General features: G+C 36.4%; 1 protein-coding gene and 2 pseudogenes across 7 annotated transcripts in view; 2 read left to right on the top strand and 1 right to left on the bottom strand.

Moving 5' to 3' along the window:
• The window catches only part of LOC109049360, a 63,179-nt pseudogene extending 59,783 nt beyond the window's left edge, over positions 1–3,396 (top strand).
• A 2,432-nt stretch (positions 3,397–5,828) lies between these two features.
• LOC122146015 lies at positions 5,829–7,120 on the top strand (annotated as a pseudogene).
• A 2,019-nt stretch (positions 7,121–9,139) lies between these two features.
• The window catches only part of LOC109107090 (disabled homolog 2-interacting protein-like), a 90,060-nt gene continuing 72,199 nt past the window's right edge, over positions 9,140–27,000 (bottom strand). For 6 of the 7 annotated variants that reach the window (XM_042761804.1, XM_042761803.1, XM_042761806.1 and 3 more), the window contains 10 exons: positions 23,411–23,555; positions 22,690–22,834; positions 21,405–21,641; positions 20,773–20,974; positions 19,638–19,816; positions 17,333–18,221; positions 15,606–15,758; positions 14,032–14,234; positions 13,698–13,785; positions 9,140–12,161 (listed from right to left, as the gene is read on the bottom strand). In XM_042761804.1, the coding sequence (XP_042617738.1) occupies positions 11,994–12,161; positions 13,698–13,785; positions 14,032–14,234; positions 15,606–15,758; positions 17,333–18,221; positions 19,638–19,816; positions 20,773–20,974; positions 21,405–21,641; positions 22,690–22,834; positions 23,411–23,555 (2,409 nt within the window). In that variant the 3' untranslated portion in view covers positions 9,140–11,993. The remainder of the gene's footprint in view (positions 12,162–13,697; positions 13,786–14,031; positions 14,235–15,605; positions 15,759–17,332; positions 18,222–19,637; positions 19,817–20,772; positions 20,975–21,404; positions 21,642–22,689; positions 22,835–23,410; positions 23,556–27,000) is intronic. The other variant, XR_006160629.1, reaches the window with a different exon arrangement.

The following is a 27,000-nucleotide window of genomic DNA, read 5'->3' on the forward strand; positions in this document are numbered from 1 at the left end:
AATGTTGCGAACAAACAACATATGGGTATCATTTCACTATGTTCACAAACATATGATCAACATTGTTACTCAGAGGTCTTTGCTGTTGTACTACCAACAACAGCCTGCTGGTCGCAGCAGTTGTGCATTATACAGTAGATACCTGTGGGTGGGGTGATAGTGGCTAAAGCAGTGACGTAGGAAAATGTGGTTGCTGGTTCAAACCTGGCAAAGAATTGGCTGTACAATGAAACACTGTCAGCAAAAGACTAGAAAACAACCCAAAACCTACATTTGCTTATCACAACCCACCACTACCTATGAAATTACTGTTTACAAATATACAAGTGACTGCTCCCAGTTCTTCTCCCAGTTCTTCTCGATTAAGGCTTTATACAAAATGATCAGAAAATTATGTGTACATGGGGTTGAAACACCCAGTCTCCAAAAGACTGGTGGAGATCTGTAGATTTCTATCTTTATTGCAGGATCAGGAAATGCCCAAGATTTGACACAAATTATGATCATTCACAGATCCCTACCATCCTTATCATCTCTCCTGTATTTAGACCTGGTTTTCATGCAGGCATCGCATAAACATAAGTTTTAACTGGTAAATTCCAATTCAGCTTTCTGTGAGGTGTAGTTTCATTCATTCATTTCTAATAATAAACATTATTATTAAATATTTGATGGTGCCATTTTAAACTTATTACTATCTATTATTTTCTGATATATGATTTTCTGTTATTATGATTTTTGTAAAATAAATTAATACTTTTATTCATCAAGGACGCGTTAAATTGATGTAAATGTCTTTGATATTGCTAAAAAAAAATTAAATTTTAAATAAATGCTGTTCTTTTGAGCTTTCTATACATCAAAGAATCATGAAAAAGAAATGTATCATGGTTTCAACAAAAAATGAGCAGTGGAACTGTTTTCAACATTGATTTTAATAATTTTGATTTACTTTTATTTTATTCACTGTTTTTTCACCAAATAAATGCTTGTTGAGCTTAAGACTATTTCAAAAAAATTTTTTTTTTAAATTTTACTCTAACATTTGAAAGGTAGCGTAGATACACTAGTTTTCTGGCCCACAAGTACACACACACACAAACAAAGAACCTTTGGCCACGTAGTCACTGAAAATGAATCCCTTCCAGTTAAAGGGATACTCCACCCCAAAACGAAAATTTTGTCATTAATCACTTACCCCCATGTCGTTCCAAACCCGTAAAAGCTCCGTTCGTCTTCGAAACACAATTTAAGATATTTTGGATGAAAACCGGGAGGCCTGTGACTGTCCCATAGACTGCCAAGTAAATAAGAGTGTCAAAGCCCATAAAAGGTATGAAAGTCATTGTCAGAATACTCCATCTACCATCAGACGTGCAATCTGGGTTATATGAAGCGATGGGAACACTTTTTGTAAGCAAAGAAAACAAAAATAATGACTTTATTCAACAATTCCTTTGTCAACAGTCTCCTCTGTGTCTCTCCATATCACCGTATGCTGCGTATGTTCATCTGTGCCATCCGCGCCACAAGGATGTGCTGTTTTCTTTCAAATCAAAGCTAAATACATGTAGAAACAGCGCATCCTTGTGGCGCGGATTATAGAGAAGAGCATGTGCAGCATACGTTCCGAAGACGAACAGTGCTTTTACGTGTTTGGATGTACAGCTACATTTTAACTTTAAGACAATAGAACAATCCCTTAAATCATGATCTATCTTTATGTTTAGAGACATGTAAGATTAGTTATGTATCATTCTTAATGAGAATCTCCTCTCTGTCCTTCTTTTACTCCTAGCAAACGTGTGCGACGACGAGCTCCTCCTGTGTCAGAACGGTGGCTCCTGTATCCAGAACCAGAAGTGCATGTGTCCACCAAGCTTTAGGGGTGTTTTGTGTGAGCAGCCACGCTGCCAGGGTGAGAAAGGGTGCGATGGCGCATCGGCCTGCTACCTCAGCACACTGACGCTGCTGCTCTGCCTTCTAGCCAACAGCCTGCTTAAAGCCAGCCTAGAAACCCATCTTAGTCTTGATATTGATTCTAGTCCATGCAGGCCAAAGGATTGATCCCTGCGAACGGAGAGTGAGTGGCCTGAACCCATACGGGCCCAGCCTCACAGTGCTGAAATCTTTTTTTGGAAATGACGGTGGCTCCGCCGAGATCAAAACGCCTTCATGAGACGAGCAGTTTATTGCTTGTCTACTAGCATCACTGATCGCCTGAACTTTATACCAAAAACAGAATAAAAAGAACTTAAGTTCAGTTTCAACTCACTCTACACAAAACTCTAAAGAAAGTGGAGAAATATATAGATGCGGTTTCATTTCCTTTGCATTTCTACTTTCTCTGTAGTTTTGACGCTCACTGACGTACAAGCACTGCATTTAGTCAGCTTGTTTTAACAAACAACAAACGGTCGATATCACGGAAGCCTACTTATGCCAAGTTATTCTTCTCTTGAAGACCTGTTTTTACATTTCCTTTCATTGCTGCATTTTTCTTGCATTTTATTGCCATTGAGGTTGTAACAAGTAGATGAAACCAATGGAAAAGATGTTTAATTGCCGTCCCGCTAGTATGAAGAATGAACGTCTCTAGCTTGTGTTTAAAATTACGTTTATGGAATGTAGAAAGAGGTTTTAATTGTCACACTGAACAAATATACATATATCTGTCGATCTGAAAGGAAATATGAAGTATTGTATATTATGATTATTTCAATATTTTTTGTAGAAATGGTTATTTTTGTTGAGTAAATGTTACCATTGTAAAGACATTGCAGCCTTTATTGCAGTGCATATGGCATTCACACCATGGTAAAACTATTTGATGATACAGCAGAGTGCATCTCTAATATATCTGGAATATTTCTCCATCCGTATCATTACATTTAAATAAAGCATAAACGGTTTATGACATGCACAGCTTTAGCTCAATGTAACCCGCACATCATCTTGTTACTGGCATGTATTCATCAGTGCAGATATGCCTGTTAAGGACTGCTCATTAACACACTTTAGTGATGATACCAGTGATATAAGTTCATAAAGCACAAGGTCCCACGAACCCCAAATAAATAAATAATTGTGAAGCACAGAAAAAAAAATGCATTGTTAATTAAATCAGCACAAATAGAATGGCCATTCAGATTAACAATTAAAAATACATAATGAAAGTCAGCACATTGTATATCATGCAATCAGATTATTTTTCAAATAATTTATTTTATTTTCCTTGCGTGTCTCAGAGAAATGCCAAAATCTTTAGCAGCTCATGGGCTTTTTGATGTATTTCACATTTACAAATGCTTTACATTCATGATGAGCAAGGGTAAATAAATTACTATGAATAAATATTATACATGAATAAAACCTGACAATCAGAAAGCACAAAGAGACATGAGTGAATTGTCTTTCTTTAGACTCTGTCCTTCTATATGCAAATGAAAGTTTAACAGCATACATACTTAGTGCCTGATACAGCATACACTGTCATAAAAGTCACAACTAATGTGTAATTAATATCAGCCCATTTTTATTCCAGAAAGTTTCACAAGCTGAATCAGCCATATATGTCTACAGACCCAGAATTAAATGTGCCGAGTGGTTTGCATTGCTCTAACCACCTGCACTAAAATAAATAAATCCTTAATAACACACAACTTGAGTCAGCAGAGCTAATGCCAGGTAGAGAGTTTTGCTTTCTCGAAACAAATATAAGGTTTTATCCAAGCATGAGTTAAATACATGCTCACAGAAACAGACTGCATGCTACATAACACATTGTATGTTATATACTGTAATTAGCACTGGAAATTCCAGTTGGGGTTATTGCACATAAGCTCCATAACTTTGTAATTTATGATAGCATTTTCGTACCTACTGTATATAGCAGACTTTCAGAAATATGTTGATGGAAATAAAGAGCTAAAGTTAGCCTTTACCCAGTGAGGGTTTGACAGTTTGCTTATATCAGGTTTTCATTAAGTTCATTCTAAAATATTTTAAAGCATAGTTTGTAGTGTTGATATTTCTAGATTATCATCAATCAGCATGGAATGTTTTAAAGTGATAAAATCATCAAATCTATTGCTAATACTTATCACTGTTTGAGCTGTTGTGTTCATACAATAAGGTCACAAAAATGGCTGGCCACTGCTCCGGGTGTGTTTACTACTCCCTGTGTGTGCACTTGGATGGGGTACATGCAGAGCACAAATTCACAAGTCCACAGGTCACGTCACTGTCACTGTTAAAAACTAAAACTGATAAAAGTATGTATAAAAACTACAAAAAAAAACAAAACAAAAAAAAAAAAAAAACAGAAAGGCCGCCCTAAACGTTTAAAATAAAATAAAACAATAAAAAGTAAAAGCTCAATTTTAATAAACTACAATAGTACTTCAAAAATATAGTACTGGAGATAACAGGATTGAAAGTGATTTTGAGGACCCAGGAAAACACATTTAAATTTAATGGGGAATTAATTTATACTTTCCATTTTAGAAGTGTGAAGGGCCTACATGATGAAACACCAGCTCAAACCTAAAGTTTAAAGTGACTAAAAACATTTAACAAATTTGATAAAGGTTTTTTTTTTTTTTTTTTAATTGTGAAACTGTGTTCTGCTTTTAAGGAAAAGCTTGATGTCATAAAAATGCAACTATGTCCTGTGCGCTTGCTTTGCCAGTACGACTGACTCCCACAGGCTATATTAATATATGGTGGGCAAAGTAACAGCACTTTATTCAGATAAATTAATTAACCGTATTTACTAAGCGTGTATGATGCATCGTTTGTCTGCTCGTGGTGGGTTTTATCCGAGCTGTCAGTGACAGCTGGCATAGGCATCGGTGCCACCTTGACAGCAGCCTCTGATCGCTTAAAGGGGTCATATGATGTGATTTCAAGTTTTCCTTTCTCTTTGGAGTGTTAAAAGCTGTCCCTGAATAGATAAGATCCCTAAAGTTGCAAAGACTAAAGTTTCAAACCCAAAGAGATTCTTTATAAAAGTTGAGCCTCGTCCACGTCCTCCCAAAACGCCTCGTTTAAACACGCCCCTACATGTCTTAAGTCACGATGTGGGAAGATTTGCATAACACCACCCAAATGTTCATGCAAAGAAAGAAGGTGTAACTTTTATTCTCGCTGTAGTTTTGTTGTTGCTGGCAGCGCCATGTTGTGGAGATGCTGTTTCATTGTGAAAGCGAAACTACTTTGTTTGGCCTTCCAAAAGAGGAGGACACAACTAGAAATCAGTGGTTAAGTTGTATTTAAAACACTGTTCCAGAACAATTCAACCCAAATATTCAGATGTGTGCAGCACATTTTATGGAGGACTGTTTCGTGATCCTGGGAGAGAAGACTACAATAACGGCTGTTCTGACTCACAGCCTGTAAGCACGTTTTCATATTTAAAGAATTTGCCACTGATGATTCAAACGCGAGTTTTGAGCAGCGTAAAGTACCGCTTGTTGTTTGTCGTTTCTCCGATCACAAATGTAGTTGGTTATGGTTTTGTTTACGTGGCGCAATGCAACACAGCGCATAAAAACACAGTACAAGTCATTATAATGCGTAAATATGTCCCCACTGTATGCAACAAATGCCTAGTTTGTAATGGGTTTTACTGTTTTTGTTTTGTCGCGGTGTTCTGACCGGACACTTATCACAGTAGTATTGCAAGGGGCATAACATTGCCCTAACACGCTTGAGGCATTCGGCGAATCACAACGCACTGGATAGGTGGCCAATCAGAGCACACCTTGCTTTTCAGACCGATGAGCTTTGTAAAAAACTATGCGTTTCAGAAAGGTGGGGCATAGAGGAGAAAATAATGTGTTTTTTGAACCTTAAACCACATAAACACATTTCATTATACCAAATACACAAAATAATGTTCTTTTTAGCAACATCATATGACCCCTTTAATAAAAACTGGTATAGGAGCCACAGCGATGGACTGCTAGTACCGGTCATCCCAATACCGAGCATCGAAGCAGCGTACAAGACGGGACAGGTCGCTATAAACAGATCCACAGATGCGATGAAGTATGGCTTCCCTTTCCTGTCCAACATCAAGAGCAGAGTCTAACGTGACCCCATACGACCCCAGAAACCGCAGCCTGGGTCAGAAAGCAGCTCAGCGCCGAGATTATAACCGGGGCTGCATACAGAAAGTTCTGCGATTTTAAAGAGGACGACTTGGTTCATCTTTACCACAGATCGACTAATGCGGATTACAAGGGCAGTGGGTTTGACAGGGGTCATCTGGCCGCAGCAGCCAATCACACTTGGAGTCAGTAAGCCATGGATGACACCTTCTACCTGAGCAATGTGTCACCACAGGTGAGTCCTTACAGGGCTGCTCAATCCTCTTCATGGAGATCAAGGAATTAAGGTACAATTAAAATTAAATTGTATCCTTAGATGATATTAATAACCCATTGTTAAAATGCCACATAACAGGTATTTCTTATTTTTAAATATTTATTTTTCAACAATTTTTTTTTTTAGTAATTTAAACTTTAATGAAATTCTATAAATGTCTAATCAATTAAGAGAAAACATATGAAAAGAAACAACAGATGACATTAATAATGATTTTAAAATGCTACCAAAAATGTTTTTGTTATTTTTTAGTATTTATTAAAAGTTAATAAATACTAAAACTTTATTAAAACTAAAAATTTGAACTTTGATCATTTATTAATTATTTATTTTTTAACAAACTTTTAATGAATTTATAATAAATAAAATCAACTAATATACAAATAAAAAATGTTAATCATCAATGTTTAAAATGCACAACTAAATAGTAGGGTAGATTTCCATGAACAACTTATTTTATACAATCCATAAAACCACCAATCATTTAAAAAGTTTGCCTACTGGTTATTTTTCTGTTTGCATGGGTAATTATGGCCAGTAATATTGCAAATATCTTTCCCCACAGAATCCTCATCTAAACCAGAATGCATGGAATAACTTGGAGAAATATTGTCGCTCTCTCATCAAGCATTACCAGAACGTCTTTGTGTGCACTGGACCACTGTACTTACCCCGGTAAAAGTCTCTCAATATGCTCTCAAATCTACACTGCCATTAAGGGAAACTAAATAACATGTAATTATTTTGGAAGATCACCAGACTATGCCATAGCAAAGCTCACTGCTTAAATCAAATATAAATCTGGGTCCTGAGATTGGGATGTTGGGATGTTTATTTTAATTCACATTTGACGATGCTCCAGAAATGAATGGCATTTAGAAACAATATCCATCCATTTTTAATCCCCTTAAAATAACCTAAATTGTCAACACAAAAAATGCACAAGCCTATAATTCACCATATAATTGAACTATATACACAAGTACACAAAACATTGTGTATCCGGCAAAAGGCCTGGAAAAAAGGCATCATTAAGGATGAATTTAGTTCATTGGCATTTAGAAACACTAAATATGACTACTGGTGATGTTCTCATCCAGCATTACATATTTTTTGTTTTTCCATGTTTATGACACAGAAACTAAAGTAAGTATACACACTCTGTGATTACCTGCAAATGTTTTAATATACTTTAATTCTTGAGAGCTGGGTTAAAACAGCCTACATATCTGGTCCAATTTTTCCAAACAAATGTTAGGCTAGTTTATCATCCGTGTAAAGCAATATTTAATGTGTTCTGGGTTTATCACAATACAGAAAAATTGTATTAACCACCAAGCCAGATTTGAAAAAAAAAAAAAAAAAAAAAAAAAAAAAAAAACACCAAGTAGATTAAATAAGTTAACAATCTTGAAATGCTGGGGGCGTGTCCACTGTCTGTGCTGAAACCACTGGTAGGCTAGTAGTTCTCTGGCGAATAAAATGAAAAAAAAAAAAAAAAAAAAAAAAAAGAATTAATAATAATCATTTAAAGTGTACATGTAAATTTAAAGAGCAGGTCAAACAGTATTTTAAAATGTCCTAATATTTTGTTGTTTGGTCTACAATAGGTTTGGTTTAATTGGGTAAGGTAAGAATTGTTTGTTATTTTCTCAGAAAATACATTTAATATTAGAGTCATTTTTCAATGAGTACAAAAGGATTTGTTCGAAGCAGTTCTGAGCTTAAAGGGATACTTCACCCCAAAATGAAAATTGTCATGAATCACTTACCCCATGTCGTTCCAAACCCGTAAAAGCTCAGTTCGTCTTTAGAACACAATTTAAGATATTTTGGATGAAAACTGGGAGGTCTGTGACTGTCCCATATATATATATATATATATATATATATATATATATATATATATATATATATATATATATATATATATATATATATATATATTAAAAAGGCTATCATCCCTAAATCCAAATTTAAATACTTAATAAATAAATGTACAACTTTATCAACAATTCTGTCAAAACCATTTGATGTCTTTATACAGTATATCGTGAATATTTTCTCACAATATTATTTTAATATTTCAGGTCCTAATATGCATATACTGTACATTTACATATACTCATACATACCTATGCTTGTATGGCTGTTTTAAATTAAAATGTTTGACAAAAAAAAAAGGATCAAGTAAATTTTATCTTGTCTATTCTCTTGTGCAAAACCAAAGCCTAAACTTACCTAACAATATTTTTTCTACCTTAAAGCACTGCTATTTTCTCCAGAAAATGCAAATATACATTGTGAATATGAGTCTGTTGTTTTGAACAACATCGTAAATGCTACAAACTGGATTAATATACTGTATCTAATCAACACACACATATATATATGTGCCTTAAAATTAATAACGAAATAAAAAAAACAAACTGTGTACTTCCACATGAAGAGCACTAGATGGCATTATGGTCTCAAACATCACAATTGTTACATATTTAATAGACTGTGATATTACCATTATGAAGAGGTCAAGGTTTTGCCAAAGGCTCAACGTTTCACTGGTTAGCATGGTCCAGTTAGTCATAATTACACACAAAAAAAATCCTTCTCCACTGATTTCCATTCAAGAGTAGAAGTGTTTTCTTCTGAAATAAAATGTTTTTACAATATATAAATATTCACAAATATTTCATTTTTATTATATTACAGCTGATGTTTAGAGAAAAAGACTTTAGTGATGACACTCATGGACAAATATTTAGTTTTTATTTTGAATGGCACTCACTGAAGTGCACCAATCTTGACAATGGCATTCTACATGGATATATACATTCTGTCCATAGCAATTTACTTGACTTTACACAGGTGAAACAATAAATCTTTTTCTCAACAACAGTATTTTTCTTGGACTGTACAGTAAACTAACAAATAAAGTAAGAACCTTGAAATAGCTAAATAAAACTTTAATAACTCTAGAGGCAATTGTACATGAATTGCACTGAACATTTTCTTCAACACAAATGACTTCTCATATATTGGTATGTCTTCTGTTCAGGTATGTACATGTGGCAAAACTGTCAGCGTAGCACTGAAACATACATACAAAAGATGTAGGGGTAAAGCAGAAAACACTGTGGAGATTTTTTACATGGTTTTTTATATATAATCATGCCAAAGAGGAAAAAGTTGTCTTCCTTTAAGTGGCACTAAACAGCAGCCCTTTGACTTTCACATAATGTATTAAGGGAGTTAAAAAAAAAAAAAATAAGTGTTTTAATGTGCCATACTATTGCCTTCAAAAGTTTGTTACATGAAGTCCAGACATGTTTTGTTTGCTTGTTTTCAATTGCTCTGTATTTAAACAGGCTATTATAATGATGTGATCACATTGTCGAAATTTTTGAATAGTGTAGTGATATATGAAGCACAACACACAGAAGTCACTTTCAAACCAAGCAGCTTTCTGTTGTCAGTGTTGGTGAATTCATGTGACCAACATGAACCTGTTGCGAACCCCACAATGGGAAATCTATCAGCCACACATGACATTACTGATTCCTTTTGTAATGAATGGATTTTACCCACTAAAATTTACCAAACAATGGGAAATGAGACCTCATCTTAAATCTTAAAAGTATGCAATTTCTGCATCACTATATAACTAACTGCAACAGCAGGTTGTTTGTTTGAATAAACAAACAGCCCCAACTTCAACCTCACATCAATGATATTTTAACATCCAAAAAAATCTTCAACTTTAAAGAAATGTAAAGTCACCATGAAACCAAAATTGTCAATTCTTTTTTATGGAATATTATTACAGTATTACAGTATATTACAGTTTATATATATATATATATATATATATATATATATATATATATATATATATATATATATTTTTGAATTCATGTGTTTTCATGTGCTCTCCCCTTGCAACGAAATCTATTCTCTTCTCAAATGAGATTGCAGCAATTAGTAAACAACAACGTTCCAACAATCCACTCAATTCCCCCATCAACAAAATCAAGTCCTGCCCTACATTTTTTCTCATTCAAGAAGCTGTTTCACCTGGATATACGTCACAATAGAGAAAGATGAGCTCAACTTCTATTTCATACTAACTTTAACAACATTGGACATTCAATCTTCAACAAGTACTCTTAATTTTGGGGTTATAGCAACAAATATAGTTGCATAAAAAATTTCAAACAACAGTCAAACAGTGCATACTTTCTCTCAAGCCTGTATAAATAAATAAAAATTGTACTGAAAACAGAGAATACTGAAAAATAGAGATGTTTGATATGACATTTATACACCAAGTGGTTTGCCCTTGCAGTTTTTCCAAAATTATTGTCCCAAATAAATTGATGTGAAAATTTATACATAAAGAAACACTGACAGTCTTCAAACTCTAGCCTGATTTGACTAACGTTCAGTGAAGCTAAAACAGGGCAGAGCAAAGGGTCTGTCTGCAGGGTTGATGCAACTATTGCTGCGCTGCACTGACTTCCAGCTTGTTTGATGCAAACCGCATTTGAAGAGCAGGAAACATCACAACCTTCAAGTGTATAACAGCCACATACACTTCACACATCAACTCAAACCTTTATCACCCAGTAGAAGTGCTGAATGCTATATGCTTCGTTCTTGCTGCTCTGAATAGCCTTTATAACAAGTCCACAGAAGCAAGTTTTGGTTAAAGGGTCCATTCTAATGCTATAGAAAGTGCATAGAGTGGAAGAAAGACATCGTAGGGGACACACACTGATTGTACTGTAGCCATGACGTTGGATACTGAGTCTAATACTGGCCATATGAACAGCAAGCAGTATGAGGACATTTCTATCCACGGCGTTGATAGTGAATGTTTGAGGGGTTAAAGTGTGTTGTCATCTTTGCCCTGTCTAGAAGCAGAACCTGAATGTATAATTGCAGCTTACATTGTTTTTCATTTTTCTTATTCTTTTTCTTCTAAATAAAATACAGCAGACCTCAGCACAGGAAATACACACCATACGAAAAAAAAAGAAAATCTCTTTTCTCTGAAAAGCCAATAAAAAACTATATACATTAATGAGGTGCATTACCTCTATATAGACTAAAATTTTATGCACATACAAAAAAAAAAAAAAAAAGGCGAGCGGTTTGTGCTACTGCTGCCAGGGAGTGACGCAAGCAAGAAAAATGGTAAGAAAAGGATGTTTACATTAAAAGTACAATAAAAAGAAGGCAGAAAATAGTTTTTCAACAAATAATTACATACGTATGATTTGTTATCATCATGCTAAGTCCAATCAAAAGGTGTATATGCACAGTTAAATATAGAGGTGACACAGAATTTGGTCACGGCTTATATCGGAGACCGAGTGGCTCTCGTGACAACGGCTATGAATGAAGCATCATGGGACATCTTTTCGTGGCTTATCTAAAAGGATTCAAAAAGACACATTAGCCTTTATATACCGAGCGAAAAAAACAACATTGTGCAACTCCAATTAGTTCCCAAAAAGAGTTATTTTCGACCCAGACTTTAAGAGAGTTACCCATAGCCCTTGTCCGTCACTAAGCCCATAGGCCTGTGTGTGTTTGTGTCCATGCTAACAGTTGCTGCTGTTCCGGAATTCACCGTTTTCTGTGATCTGCAGCTTGGTAGGGTTTGTGGGAGAGATGCCGTTCCTCGTTTGCATGCTGTAACGATCCTTCAGCTGAGACAAAGCACTCATTAGCCGGGCATTTGCTGCGTCCAGGGATGCGATTCTCTTCTCCTGTGGGGTGTGACCATTAATGGAGGTCAGATAGGAGAAGGTGATTAACAGTGCATGATATTAAATGTTTAATTAAAGTCTTTCTACTCTGCAATGGACACAAGGTGACTGGCACTCTCTAGTCTGAAACATTACAGACTAATTACACCATCTATAACCCATAAAATGAATTTACAGAGTTTAAATTTAAAGTCATGCATCCTTTATAAAATAAATCTATGATGTAAACAGTCTATAATGATTTTGATGAGTGCTAAAATGAATCCACAGTGGGTGGATTTTATGCTCATTAAACTGTTTACGAGAGGCGCTGATTGTCCCCGGAGGACACGGGTGTTCATCATTAAACTTTCAGATACATTAACACCATTAAACCTCAAAGATCACGCTGAAATCAAACCAAACACAAGAGGGCGCAATGACCCTGCAAACGAGTAGCTGACGATCCATACAAACATTTAAGACCATTAGTGAAAATGCTGCCTTTTTCTTGTTTGATAGAAAATGATACATTGAATTATATTATCAGCATAACAACTTGAGTGAAAAGTGAACATTGATTTTTTTTACTATTCAGTATGCACCCTTAATGACAGCTGCACTCAAGCTGACACAGACTGATGATCATGTTCTCCAGCCGGATTTGAGAATGATCCAAAAAGCATCTTTTGCTGCAATGGAATTATATATATATTTATATATACATATAAATCCTGCTCTGATAATAATAGGTTTGTAGGACTATACATTATTTGGATAATTGAAAAAAAAACAAAAAACAAAAAAAAAAACAACAACAAACAGTTACATTTTATTCTGTTGCATAGAACTGATTAAAAATAATATTTTGATATTTAATATTAATATATTTTCTGTCCAATTTCATTGCTTTACTATCAATAAAGTGTTGGTATTTTATTGGATTGTATTTTTTAAATTCAGTATCATTAAAATTATAGAGTTAAATAACAAAATTATTTTATTTAATAAAATAATAAATAATTATTAAAAAGCATTTTTGGTTTCGGTTTTCAGAATTTTCGGTTTCAGCCAAGAATTTTAATTTCGGTACATCCCTAATATATATACAGTATATATTGTAACAAAGTAAAAGTCTTTACTGTCACTTTTGATGTCACTTAGTTCAAATTAATTAATTTCTTTCTTTTTTTTTTATCACTGACCTCAAACTTTTGAACAGTAGTATATGTATACAGCAAAGTGCATATTTTAAAGCATTTTGCAGTTGACTTAAATAGCACTGCCGTATAACCAAATACTTCTAGTTCATTAATTAATTCCATAAGTGTCTCATTTAATATGAGCTTATTAAAGCATATAATAATTATGTACAAATTTGATAAATGCTGTTTAAAATAGTTTTCAATGGAGTATAGCGTGTCAACGCAACTATTTTTCACTTAAATTAAGCTTCTGGATTTAAATGCACCAGCTGAACGACATAATTTGATTACAATACACACTGCCTTGAAAATGATTAAAGACATATAAAGGGTGATTAGATATTTAATTCACCTGTGCTTCGATGATTTTCTGTTTGGAGTCTACAATGGCCTGCATGTCTGTGTGATCTTTCTTCAGCTCCTCTTCAACAGACATCAACCTGAAACATAAAATTGGCATATACATCTTTATGCTTCAGATGCTACTTAAGTGCTTAACTGAACTAGAATGTAATACTTTAAATACCATCGGAAGTTTATCTAGGATTCCTAAAGTTTGAAAAAGTTCATTTTCAACCCTTGTAACATCTAATGGATCACACCTTATAAGGTTTAAACCTACAATGTTTTCATTCCTAGACGGGATTTTTAACCACAAGGGCACACCACCTCAAACAAATCTTCACCTGGTGATAATGCTTTTCATCTGGTGCTCTTTCTCATCCTGCTGCTTGCGTAATCTCTCCTCCGTGTCCTCAAGCCGAGCCTGGTACTCCAAGAGCATCTTCTGGGTTTGGTCATCCTGGCTCTTTATGTGAGACTCATACTCTTCCAGCTTCTTAGCAGAAATACACAGCTTTTCCTGCAGGACAGCAATCTCCTGCTGATACTGAGGAGGAGAAAGAGAGAATGAAGTACTTTAATAGCAGGATTATAGAGCAACAAAAGCTGTATAAAGAGGGAGTTCTGTGGTGTGTACGGCTGTGGTTTGAAATGCATATTACACATTCAGAGCCCTGCTAATCATCCAGTATCTGTCTGCTAAGCCTTGGAAATCCAGCAAAGCTGTACGAAATATATCTAGTAGGTGCTACAGAATATTTCAAGGATGAATTCTATAGTTCACAGTAGTGCATGCTGCTAACAACAACATTAAAAAAATAAGACAGACATACTGATTTAGAAAATTCTTTTTGCTGTGTTGTTGCTTCAGGCTATTCAGAGACTAAGAAAGTGTTGTATGAAATGTTTTATGCAGCTGTTCAGAGAAGGACGTTTTTGAGAACTCACTGTTGAGAGTCTCCATCTTGAGATTCTGCTTGGTTAAGGGCTTGTAGATACAGAAACCGACTGCTTTATAAATATGCAAAGACTTGGAATAAGAAGCCTGGTTTCCTGTGGTTTTTTTTTTCGTCTTGTAATTTTGCATCTAGACTAAAATGCTGTTGTGCAATAAGCTTCCCTGTAGAGGATTCAACCAATCTTCACAGTATCACTTACATTAACAGCTTCAAACAGTACGGATGCAGTGGGGCTCTGCTGAGGGAGAAGCTTGAGTATGTGCGTGTACACACTCAGTGCACTCCACCGGGCTCATAATTCATTAAAGAGCAGGGAAAAGAGACGGCAGACAAGTCTGAACCGGACTTGTGCTCTCCACTATGTAGTGATTTGAGCCTGTCCTCCTGAATTACAACTCAAAACTCAGCTCCATTTAAAGTCTATTTCAATTGCAGTGTTGCACTTTAAATGACATCTACCTGTCTGCAGTTTGACATCCACAGTGCGCGTATCAGTTTAAGATCAGATGTAGTGACAAAGCAACTAGATCTGAGCTTAAAATATCCTCAAGTCTGGGCGATCAGGAAAAAAAACCTTGGATGGTTCTGTCTTTCTTTAGTTTAGGAAGGAAAATAGTTTAGAGTGTTTAAGTTTGCAATTTACACCATGTTTACAAGTTTGGTGTCACATTGATCTAATGAATATTAATTAGGTTTACATGATTGGTCATTCCAGGAAGGTTACCTAGCAACATTAGCATGACCTAAATAATATTCATCAACATGTCCTCACAGAAAGTCCATCATATTCAAGAGATGACAAAAAAGTGAAACTAGCTAACTTATTTTATAGGAAATCATCATCTTCTCCTGTCTGTGTCCCCGTGGGAGCCCAGATTTTAAATACACAAACAGTAAGCCTGCTGTATTTCTGCATATACTGCTGTTTTTCGTGCCGCAGGATGAGATCTCATTATTACCTTTTCAGTTGGTGTGAGATCCTCCTTGTTTTGAAAGTCCTCCCGGTGTTTCAAATCTGGGTCAATTCCCTCCTGCTCCAAATATTGCACATTCATATTCAGCAGCCATGCAGCAGTGCGGTTCAACGCATTGGGATTCACAGGAGATGGAGCCTAATAAAAGTTCATTCAAACACACACAGACACAAAAACATTATTGTATCATAATTAGCCATGCTTACATTTATATGAGACTCAAATTTGATTTCACTCATACACACAAACATACAAACACACACACACACACACACACACACACACACACACAAACAAGTGCTTTCAGTTGTCAACTTTTCAAGGTGACAACAACACTTGTGCTTACTAGGAAAAACACTTGATCATTTTTTTAATGAAGATTAATTCTGCAGACATCAAAGGAACAGTCTGGACAATGCGAGCAGTCATTTAATCACTAGCCCAGTGTTTGCACTCAAGCAATTAATTCTGCTTGTCTGCTTCGTTCTTTTCGCTTTTGATGGTGAGAGGGCTGTGCGGTCGTCTCAACCTAACAGCCCACCAAAGACTCATTAACCCCTGAGAGATCTGAGTGCCAATTTGTTTTAAGGATATCAGCCGAGTGCTAGCTAATTTGGTGGTATCTAAATCAGCTATGGGAATGTTGCAACTAACGGACCTAGTGAGACACAAAGGATGATTGGTTTTAAAATGCTATCTCTCGAGAACACAGAACTTTTAATAGTTTTTTTTTTTTTTTTGACTATAGCAATAATAACAATGATTCAGTTTACAACATTTCTGAAAAAATAAAAAAATTAAAAATGGGAGTGACGCCTGCCCCGCAAAACGTGCCACCACAATGCTAGTTGTCCGTGTGTTGCTGTGCGGTTTCTGGGGTGTTCTGAGTGCTTTTTAGTATGTTGATTGCTAGGGTTTCCTGTTGGGTTGCTAGGTGCTTGCTTACTAGGACAACTCAAGAAGGACCAACCCTCAATGATATTTTGATCTCCAGATATAACTTGGGTCTTTAATGTAAGTCTATTTTATTTTCTAAAACAGTTTATTGTCAAATCATGTTTAATTTCCTAGAAATAAATAAATAAATAAATAAATAACGGCAACATTTGTAATGGCATATGGAAGCTAGCACATGATGTGGAAAAAACTGATATAATGGCAATGACTTTGCACAAATTAGTAATTAAGGTTATCTTTTATTATTTCATTCCCTCGATTTAGTTAAATAATATCAATAATATCTTGTTTTTCCCCCTGCATCTCATTAGTGGGGCTCTGTAATGCCAAACTAAATAAAATAACAATAAAAAAAAATAATAATAAAAAAAAAAAAATTATATATAAATAATATGAAAAATTTTTGAATTGCATGTCAAATTTTTGACAATATTTATTTTTATTTGATTTTAAACAAATTAAAGGAATTGTTAAAAAGTTTTTTAAAGTCATTTGGGTATACTGGAACTGTAACAAGCAAAAGAAATGAATAAAAAAAAGAATTAATAAAATCTGCATTATTCAACAAGCACGTTTTTGTTAAATGAAATGTTTTAATACATAATTTTGCACTAAAATGTTATTTTCGTTGAGTAAAATTTTACTCAAAAAACTGACTATAATTAATGTATATGACATGATGAAATATTGACTAAAATTGAAAGGATATTTTTGTCAAAAACAATAAGGAAAAAAAAGTGTTTCTTCAAACTCACTTGTTTGTGTAGTGTGCGCTGTTTAGATTCTGGACTGTCCCCTTTGGAGGACGACGACTGCTGCCTCAGTCTGGTGCCACTGCTTTGCCAGTCAGGAGATGATGACATCATACTTCCACTGGAGGGGCGGGGGTACGGTGTGGTGTTGAGCATGTTGGGCGGAGTGCGGCCTCTTGTGACGGTTGGAGGCGGCTGGTCTATCCTGCGCTGTGGCCCTGTGCTGTTCTGGCGTGGTACGTTGGCTTGATTTTGGGTCTCTGTGAGGGACAGCTGTCTCCGGGTGAACTCTCCAGAGCACCGAATAAACTCGTCCCCGCTGCTGCCCCCTCCGCCACTGGCCCCCGTGCTGGACTGGCTCAGGAATGGGTGCTTTGACCCCGCAGTAGCTGCTTCCTCTGCATTACTCTGGGAGCTGATGGAGCTCTGGCATTCAGATCCCGAATCGGCCACCGGGCGGGGCAATCCGGCAGCCATCTGGTACACAGGGTTCTGGAACGAGAGCGGGGCAAGCAGCTGGGACCTCCCCGGTGCGGTTTCTGTACTTGGTGTGGTGGGAGTCTGGCCTGCCCTCCTCAGGGTCAGACCACTGGGTGTGTTGCCCTTAGCGGTGCGGGTGGTCCACATTCCTGTGCCCTGGCCAACAGAGGTCTGGCTGTCATTGATGGGGTCGCTGAAGGAGGTGTTGGGAGCGCTCTCAAGAGAACGACTGTCCTGCAGGTCCACCATTGACAAGCTCTTGCTGCCGTTGGGGATCTGAACATCTGGCTCGTTGGTCTCTGAGTAACTGGAGCTGCGGGCAGGTGACGGCTGGATCACAGAATTCTTAGTTACGAAAAACAGATCCTTGTTTTCGGGGGTCGGTGAGGGCAGCCGTGTGAAATCCACCAACCTGTCCAAGAGGCAACGGGACAAAATGAAGATCACAGCTGTTCCTTAATTAAAATCAAACTCATTGTTTGCCAGTCTAGCTCATTTTCATTGCTAATAGATGTGTGTGTGCTGATGTGACTGTAAAAAACATGTACACTAAGTCTCATGTTTCTAATGGATAAACATGGCAATGTTAACTGCATGCATTATTTTGTCAGTTTCTTTATTTACACTATCATTCAAAAGTTTGGGTCAGTAAGAATTTGTTTGGAGAGAAATTAATTCTTTAATTCACCAAATTTTAAATAAATGCTGTTCTTTTCTTTCTCTAAACTAAAGCAAAGAATCCGGAAAATATTGTATAACGGTTTTCTCAAATATATTAACTGTATTAACTATCAACATACTAAAATATTCATATTAACTGTTTTAACACTGATAATAATAAGAATTGTTTCTTGAGCACCAAATAAGCTTATTAGAATTATTTCTGAAGGACCATGTAACACTGAAGACTGGAGTAATGATGCTGAAAATTTTGTTTTGGCATCAAAGGAATAAATAACATTTTAAAATATATTCAAACAGAAAACAGCTATTTTGAATTGTAATAATATTCCGCAATATTACAGTTTTACTGTAATTTTGGTGAGCAAAAAAGACCTCTTTCAAAAACAACAACTTTTAAATAGTACATTTATGCATTCAACAGATGCTTTTATTCAAAGAGACTGACTGTGAATCAAACAGTATGTGTGTTTCTAAGAGAACTGAACCCATGATCCTGACGTTGCTATAACTTTGCTCTTCCAGTTGAGAAAATTAATGCAACATAGATAGTTAGAAAGTAAATAGACAGTAAAAGATCTGAAAACTGATTATTAAAACGTGGAGATATTATCAGATGCAAGTAATCTTCTTTGAAAGCACTGGGTGATCAGTCGAGCAGAAAGAGATGATGCGGCATTTACAAGAGCCTTGTCTGCGACCCATTTTACAACTTCATTTTTACCATATTCCACAACAAAATGATAAAGCTTTTACTAGCTTGCAGTTTTTTCACTCATTTCCTCTCATATTTAAATTTCACATTGTCATGTTTAAGACTCTCACCTAAATATATGGGTGCTTTAAAAGTATTTTCCTGATTGCACAGACTGCCACAGTAAATAGCCATCAACTCGCATGGATCACATCCCAGAGACCACAGAATCAGAAGTCTTTGGAGTTTTCTTTTTAAGTTTGGTTCCTCAGTTTTTTTAAGATTGGTTCCTCAGTTAGAAGCATAAGTAATGCAAAAAAAAAAATGTATTTTTGCTTGCCAGTTACACAGTTGGATATTTCTTATTACTTTTAGATTGACAATAACCTGCAATCTAGACCACACTGAAAGTGAAAAGTCTGGCTACATAAGACAGTTTTTTCCTCGACCTACCCTGTGATCTCACTGTCCATGACCATTTTCTGCAGACCGGTAGACAGGCTGCTGCTGGGTAGAGTGGGAGAACCCACACGCTCGGTGGGAGACGGCACAGGGGCTCCGGTGGGGTTGGTCAGTGCTGAATTCACGTCCCGCAAGATCCGTGCTAAAGGACCCAGCTTAGTGATAGTACTCTACAACACAATATAGAACTGTGAATGACTGGATTTAAACTTGATAGAGCATTGTGAAAATATCACTACAGAAAAACCACTTAATATAAAGTTTTGCATGTCATTACAGTTTAAAGCTGTAAGACAGGAGAGGCAATGCATTACAGTGATTTTACTATGTACATAAAGTAGGGTTTTGTTAGCTTATCATGAATAAGCCTGGCCAAGTTAACTGGATACATTATATTGCCACTTTCACATTCAAACATTAGGGGCCAGCAAGATTTCTTTTAATACTTTTATTCAGCAATGATCCATTAAACTGGTCAAAGGTGACAATAAAGTTATTTTATATGATTTCAGTTTTTTTTAATAAATGCTGTACTTTAGAACTGAATCCTGAAAAAAAAGGTTTCACGCTTTTCTTAAAAACATTAAGCAGCACAACTGTTTTCAACACTGATGATAACAAGATTAACAATTTTGACGTAATGACCGCTTTTAAAATGAAGTTTAGCATGTTATTCCAGTACAGGTTGAAGCAGACAAGAGAAGCTGTGAAATCATTGTAATGCACGTTCAGTTGGTGGTGTCAGGTTCAACACAGGTAGAGTGTGAATCTTAATGACTAATTGTTGGTGTAAATCTGGAGATTTCTATTAAAAGTGCACAATTTAGCCTAACAGCAAGCTGAATTTTAAAGCTAGCAACTTGGTCTGCATATATCATATATCTTTGACTATGGCTCACCCAATCAAAATTCAGAGTCATTGTTATCTGTATTTTATCTTATCCATTCACATCATCAGATAATCACTTGATAAACCAAACTGAGCTCTCAAACTAAATCTGATGTCAAATTACAGTTTCTGTTTCTGTGAGAGTTGTATGAAGACACATAAGTACATTACAATCTAATGAACAATTTTTACAAAAAGTTTGTTCAATATACAGTATGTTGAATCGCAGGACCTCACCTGATCGAGCAGTGAGACGGCTTCGGACAGGAGAGAATGGAGAGTGGAGAGTTCGCGGCCCAGGTCAACATAACCCTCAAAGCCTGCTGTGTTTGAGATGGTCTCCGGGTTGGAGATCTCCAGCAGGAAGCGCTGCATGTTGGTCCATTCGTGTTCCAAGAACTGATTCATGAAAGACATGTACTCCTCCTTACTGCCAAACCTGCACAAGAGTTCATCAGTATATTCACATCACGAACTTACCTGCTACCACAGGGGTATGATGAATTAAAACTCATGATCAACATCAAATTTCATTGTCATTTCAGTATCATATCATATGTTATAGCTTAATGATATAACTTTTTGATGTAAAATATTTATTTGATGTTTAAATGTATATTTCAACAAAGCAACCACGTTGATGGTTGTCTGATGTTAGTTAATGGTCACCAAACATGCAGGTAAATAAATGAAAGATTTCACATTTTTCGTAAGTGTTTTATTTTGATCGTTTTTTATTTTAAGTTAATTCATTTTAATTTTACTTGTTTATGATTTAATTCATTATTAGTTTCCTCATGAAGCCCTGAGGTTTGCTAACACCCAGTTTGGTGAAAATATTCTATATTTGCATGAACAAATACACTCACTTGGTGAAGTTGGCGAGGTTTTGTGTCACTTTGGCAATGAGTGTAAGTGTTCGGGCGGTGCGGTCGTCAGGATATTCCTGCATGAGGCTGAAGAGCGAGGGCGACATGACGGCAGGACACAGGAAGCGCAGGAAAAGAGATGCGCTGATCAGGCGTTCGCTGATGTCCGGCCGTCCTCGGTTACTGCACTCCTGCCTCCAGGATGCAAACACTTCTTTGAGCTCCCGAGGAAACACGCTAAAGTGGACAGACAATAAAATGATTTGTTCAGAAAAATATGAAAGCGAATAACACATTTTTATTACAGCAGAAAAAAAAAAGTTTACACTATACAGGTCTGGAGTTAATGATGATTTTAAACCAGTGAGCTGAATTACTGTCTAGCACTGCTGAGTAACTGTTTAGTAACAAACAGGCCCAAAAACAACAACACTCCCACTCAGTTCTGCATTCCCACATCGAATCACAGTCACCATGTGCGTTTAATTAAGTGTTAACAACACGAGACAGCATCCTCTTCCACAACACTTTCACTGCTGCACCCTTTAACCGTTACTCCCACCTTCAATTTTCACATCACCGCCGTAAGGACGTTCCCTCCTGCGACCTCTAGCTCACCACAATCTGCCGTTTAAGTTGCTCTTTTTGAGAGAGAGACATAAAAGATAGCGCACAACAAAACTGCGGCAGAGTTAGACACAGAGTTATCAAGATTCAGTTTAAGATACTCCTCAAAGGAAGCAAAATAACATTCCCCTGATGGAATATCTTGCACTAGGGAGTTGCAGGAGGGAGTAATTTCATATCGCAGCATGGTTTTGCTAATACGTAGGTGATGACTGAGGAACAGCACATTCTCTATGAGGACAGATGGAGACCTCTCACTTCTTATTAGTCTTACTTTGCCAGGCATCGTGGGCTTTTTGGAGAAATGACAAAATTGCTAATTCTGGATCTGCTTAGAATTAATTTAAAACCAGCCGAAAACCCTTCGTAAGTCACAATATTCTAGCATGTTTAAGCATTTACATTTATGAATTTGGTAGATGCTTATCATTCAAAATGTATTTTTTTAATCAGTTCATTCATTGCCTGAGATTCAAACCATGGCCCAAACAGTGCCTATATGCCATACTGACCAGTTAGTTTCTAACATTAGAACTAACCATTTTAAAATATTAAATCAAGCATGTTTCCAATAAAAAGAAAATTCCTATAAATCTGTCTAGGCCAGGCAGTTGCTGTGTGCAGACGCTGATATGAGAGGTGAATTTGATGGCATTACCAGTAAGAATTGATGATCTTGCAGAAAGCCAGCTCACAGCACATCTTCAGGTTGCTCTGGTGCTCATGCAGGTCACTGGAGGAGCACTTAGACGGATCCACCTCACAGTTCTCATCTGATTCATACAGGGCTTTGATGAACTCACCTGGGACGGAGAAAGTAAACAATGCGGAAAACCTCATTTAGCACAGAGAGCATGCAGCCTGCTGCAGTACTGTACTGTCACTCCATCATTGAAGAATTGATCCCAAATTGAAGAAAATGTTTAGACACATTTCAGTTACATTACTTGAGTCAACGGAATATGAATCACTGACTCATTCTGTAAGTAAATAAATGATTCAAAGAAGGATTTGGTTTTGTTTCGTAAGGCACAAAAATGAACAAAATAACGAACTGCAACATTTCATAATATAAAACTATGCTATATGTAAACTGCAACACTTTCTCAAAAGATTAAAGATTAAACTTTTGAAAGTATTCTCCCAGCATCAGATAAACTCTTTTGAGGGAAACCTACTGTAGATTAAAGCTTTCCCTCCTCACTTGATTCTGCACCCATATTTGACTTGATATTTTTAATAATTGAACAGAACTTCAAAAACACATACTACACATACACACACAAGAAAAAACACTAAATTATTGATTATACATTCTCACAAGCATATCTGATATTCTGTTTCCAGAAATAGTAAGGAAAGTATTGCACATTTTTTACCTAAAGCGTCTTGAAGGTACTTCTGTCCCACTAGCTTCAGGTACTCCTCTATAGCTTTAGTAGCCAGTGTGTTTTCACGGAATATGAGATGCTCATTGTCTCCACACCGATCCACCTCAGACATCATCAGATCTGTCAGAAAATCCTGAGGGGGACAAAACATTAAGAAGTCTTTATTGATGTGCAGCATTTCTAGAGCTAGTCTTTAAATATTTGAAACCTTGGGTTTAAATTGCAAATGGTTCACCCTGACTCTCATTTGTCAAATAAACATTAAGTTTTGCCAAAACTCACTGGTTGAGTGAATGTTGCTGTATCAGGCTTAAACCTTATTTATAGGCTGTTTTTGAGTCTACTGTGCTGCTTCTGATCTGTTTCCTCTTTTCTTTCCCCATCTGCCCATCTTTGATCACTATGTTTTTGAACTCCCACATTTGATTATGAACCATCCAGAACTGAGTGTGTCTGACTGGATGACCTGGAAACCAGCATGATGCAGGAGTTTCTATATGGAGTCCAGGAGCATCGCTATTGACTGAAGACACACAGCAGCTCCAGTCAGGACATGTTCTAGATTGAGACGGTTATGGATATCCAGTCGGGGAGATGAATCATATGCAGTGATAGTGTATTGATTGTGGGATAATGGATGTTGTATAGTTCAGTGAGGTCTTGTAATGTTCTTTGCCTCACTTCCTGTTTTTCGTCTCTCATGATGTGTATCTCATGTGTCGGCTCCGTCTTCACTGCACTACATTAGTTTCAGCTGAACACATGCAAGACCTCAGATGCCCACGAGTAAACATGCTAATGATATGTTCTCATGTGGCCCCTGTAGGTCCTTTATTTATATTAAAAGTATAAAGTATATTCAGAGCTCCAAAATGCACAATAAAAGAAGACTCTTGAACTATACTTCAAGACTCATAAATCCATTTGATATCTTGGGATAATTTTAATTGTTACTAGTTGAAAATCTTCTCCTCTGTGGTAGCTGTTAAGCAGTGATGACAAACAATAGATGTCAAGTTTAAAGATTTTAAAGCTATGCCAGATGGGAAGATCTTAAGTGAATAACGACAGCATCTATGCACTTATTTGTTTGCAGTTTGGAATGTAATTACAGGAAGTGTAATTTACTTAATTGCAATTCTAAGAAATTCAACAAGTAATGACTTTGTGGGAAATTAAGTTTTCTTTTAAATGAAAGGTACCAGGTTTATGATTTTTTAATTCATTTTAATCCAAATTCTAGTTCCTATTCAAATTCATATTCAATTCAAATTTATCAATTTAAAAAGCATTTAATTCATTTCAGAATGACATTAAAAATAAAATAAAAAAAATTCTACTAAAACGCATTCTGTCAGTTATATCATTACAATGTATATTCATAATGTTATATTTTTTCACAATAATTACAAAATAGAAAGGTACAAGTCTAAATCTCCATATAATGATTATTAAATATGAAACAGCAGAACTGAATTGATGCAAAAAAATCCATGCTGGTTACTGCTGGTTTAGGATGCATATCAATGCTATATGCCAGCAGAACATATGATCCCACCAGCATCAAAAAACACAATCTGGTCTATGTAATGTGATAGAGACGAAGGATCAATTTGGGTTGTGCTGTGCTACTGCTGTCAGCGGAATCTCCTTAAAGGACATAGGAGTGTGTGTGTGTGTGTGTGTGTGTGTGTGTGTGTGTGTGTGTGTGTGTGTGTGTGTGTGTGTGTGTGTGTGTGTCTACAGCTGGCCGTGATTTCTGCTGATGCCCTGGCGCTGGATCAATGATCTGCAGCAGATGTATGTCTGTGTTTTGAAAGATGTTGTCTTAGTCATTATTTCACATCTCTAAAAGCACACTTCTGAGGATTCAGTCTCCTAAGCAGGTGTGCACAACAATCTAAACAGTTGCCAACACATTACACTTATATAAGACAAGAACAAGACAGGACTTTCTGTGCCGCACAAAGCTCTCTCCATCATCACCGGTGGGATCAGGTGATAAGGGCATATCTGAGCTGTTCTCTTCCCAGTCAGGCAGAGGTGCATTGTGGTTATGACACTGAGAGGATCAAATGAGACCCAGTTTCTCGAAAAGATCTGCGTCTTTGGCAGGAGTCACAGCACTCGGTATTCAATTAGGACGTGAGAGCTCAACACAGTGAGCAGCACTCAGTGCCTGTTCCCTGATGAGACTTATCCGTAGTCTCACCACTAATCAGACGCCACCGAATGCAGCACATTTTCACCGGCATGCCTGTCTCATCCCATCATGCCTGTCTGTAGCTTAGCACCACAATCAGCACAGATCTGCAAAAAGAAAACTATGGGGGTTTTATGGAAAATTAGTAGTTGCAAAGCAATTACTGCATACTAGGCAAAATATACTATGCAATGTGTACTATTTTTAAGCAAATGATACATGTGAAATAGTATGCAGCTATAAATGCTTATGGTGGTATGCGATGTTGTCACATGACCTCAGTAGATAGCATGAGTGGTGCCCAGTTAACGTGTCAGAAATATGGGCATTTGTAGCCCAGTTTTGTTCAAAAATGTCTTTGGCAGTCTGATCAAATAATGAGTCGAGAGAGAGATTTTAAAAGTTGTGGTTGATATTACTTCCAGTAAATCTGTCACACTGCAAGTCAAGTGCACTGCATTGCAGGATTCTGTACATAGTGTGATTTGTTATGTGTGTACTGAATATTTTGGCAAATATAGTAGGTCATGCTTTTTACTGTGTATAAAGTTTGTATACCACTGAAAAGTTTGACATCTGAAATATTTTTACTGTTAAAAAAAATCTATAATGCTCAACAAAGGCTACAGTTTTTTTTATTGGAACTACAGTACAAAACAGTATTATTGTGAAATATTATTACAATTGTAAAGAACTGTTTTCTATTTTAATATATTTTAAAATCTAATTTATTCATATGATGCAAAGCTGAAGTTTCAGCATCATTACTCCAGTCTTCAGAGTCACATGATACTTCAGAAATCATTCTGATATGCTGATTTGCAGCTCAAAAAACATTTATTGTCAATGGTTAAAACAGTTGTGCTGTATATATTTGTGGAAACTGACATAAAATTGTTTTTTCAGGATTCTTTGATGATTTATTTGACATTATCTCAAAATGGAAATATTATTTTAACATTAAAAATGTTTCCAGCTGTCCAATAACCTGCAGTAGGGTTGTTAGCATCTTGTTTAAGGTCCATGCATACAACAGTTTGAGGCAGGCATGAATAAGTAAGCAGTGGCTTGTTATAATGGCAATGTTTGCTCTCAAGAGTCCGTTCATCCTCTGGGCGATCCACTAATGACCCCTGTCCCACAGGCCCTGTCTCCCTAGTGCACAGCCCTGCTGATAAATAATCTTTCAGACTTGCACATTACAGCTCAATTCTTCACTGAGCGTGATCACATGAACCCGTTTGGCCCTCAAACCAACGGCTGAATTAATAAAAGCTGATTAGCATGAGGCCTGACACTTGGAATTTCCCTTGGGACAAACCATGAGCAGACACTTTGACTCTTTATGTGAGGTTAGAATCGTGAATCTCCCCCC

This window comes from Cyprinus carpio, chromosome A8 (assembly GCF_018340385.1).
Source record: "Cyprinus carpio isolate SPL01 chromosome A8, ASM1834038v1, whole genome shotgun sequence".
NCBI lineage: Eukaryota > Metazoa > Chordata > Actinopteri > Cypriniformes > Cyprinidae > Cyprinus > Cyprinus carpio.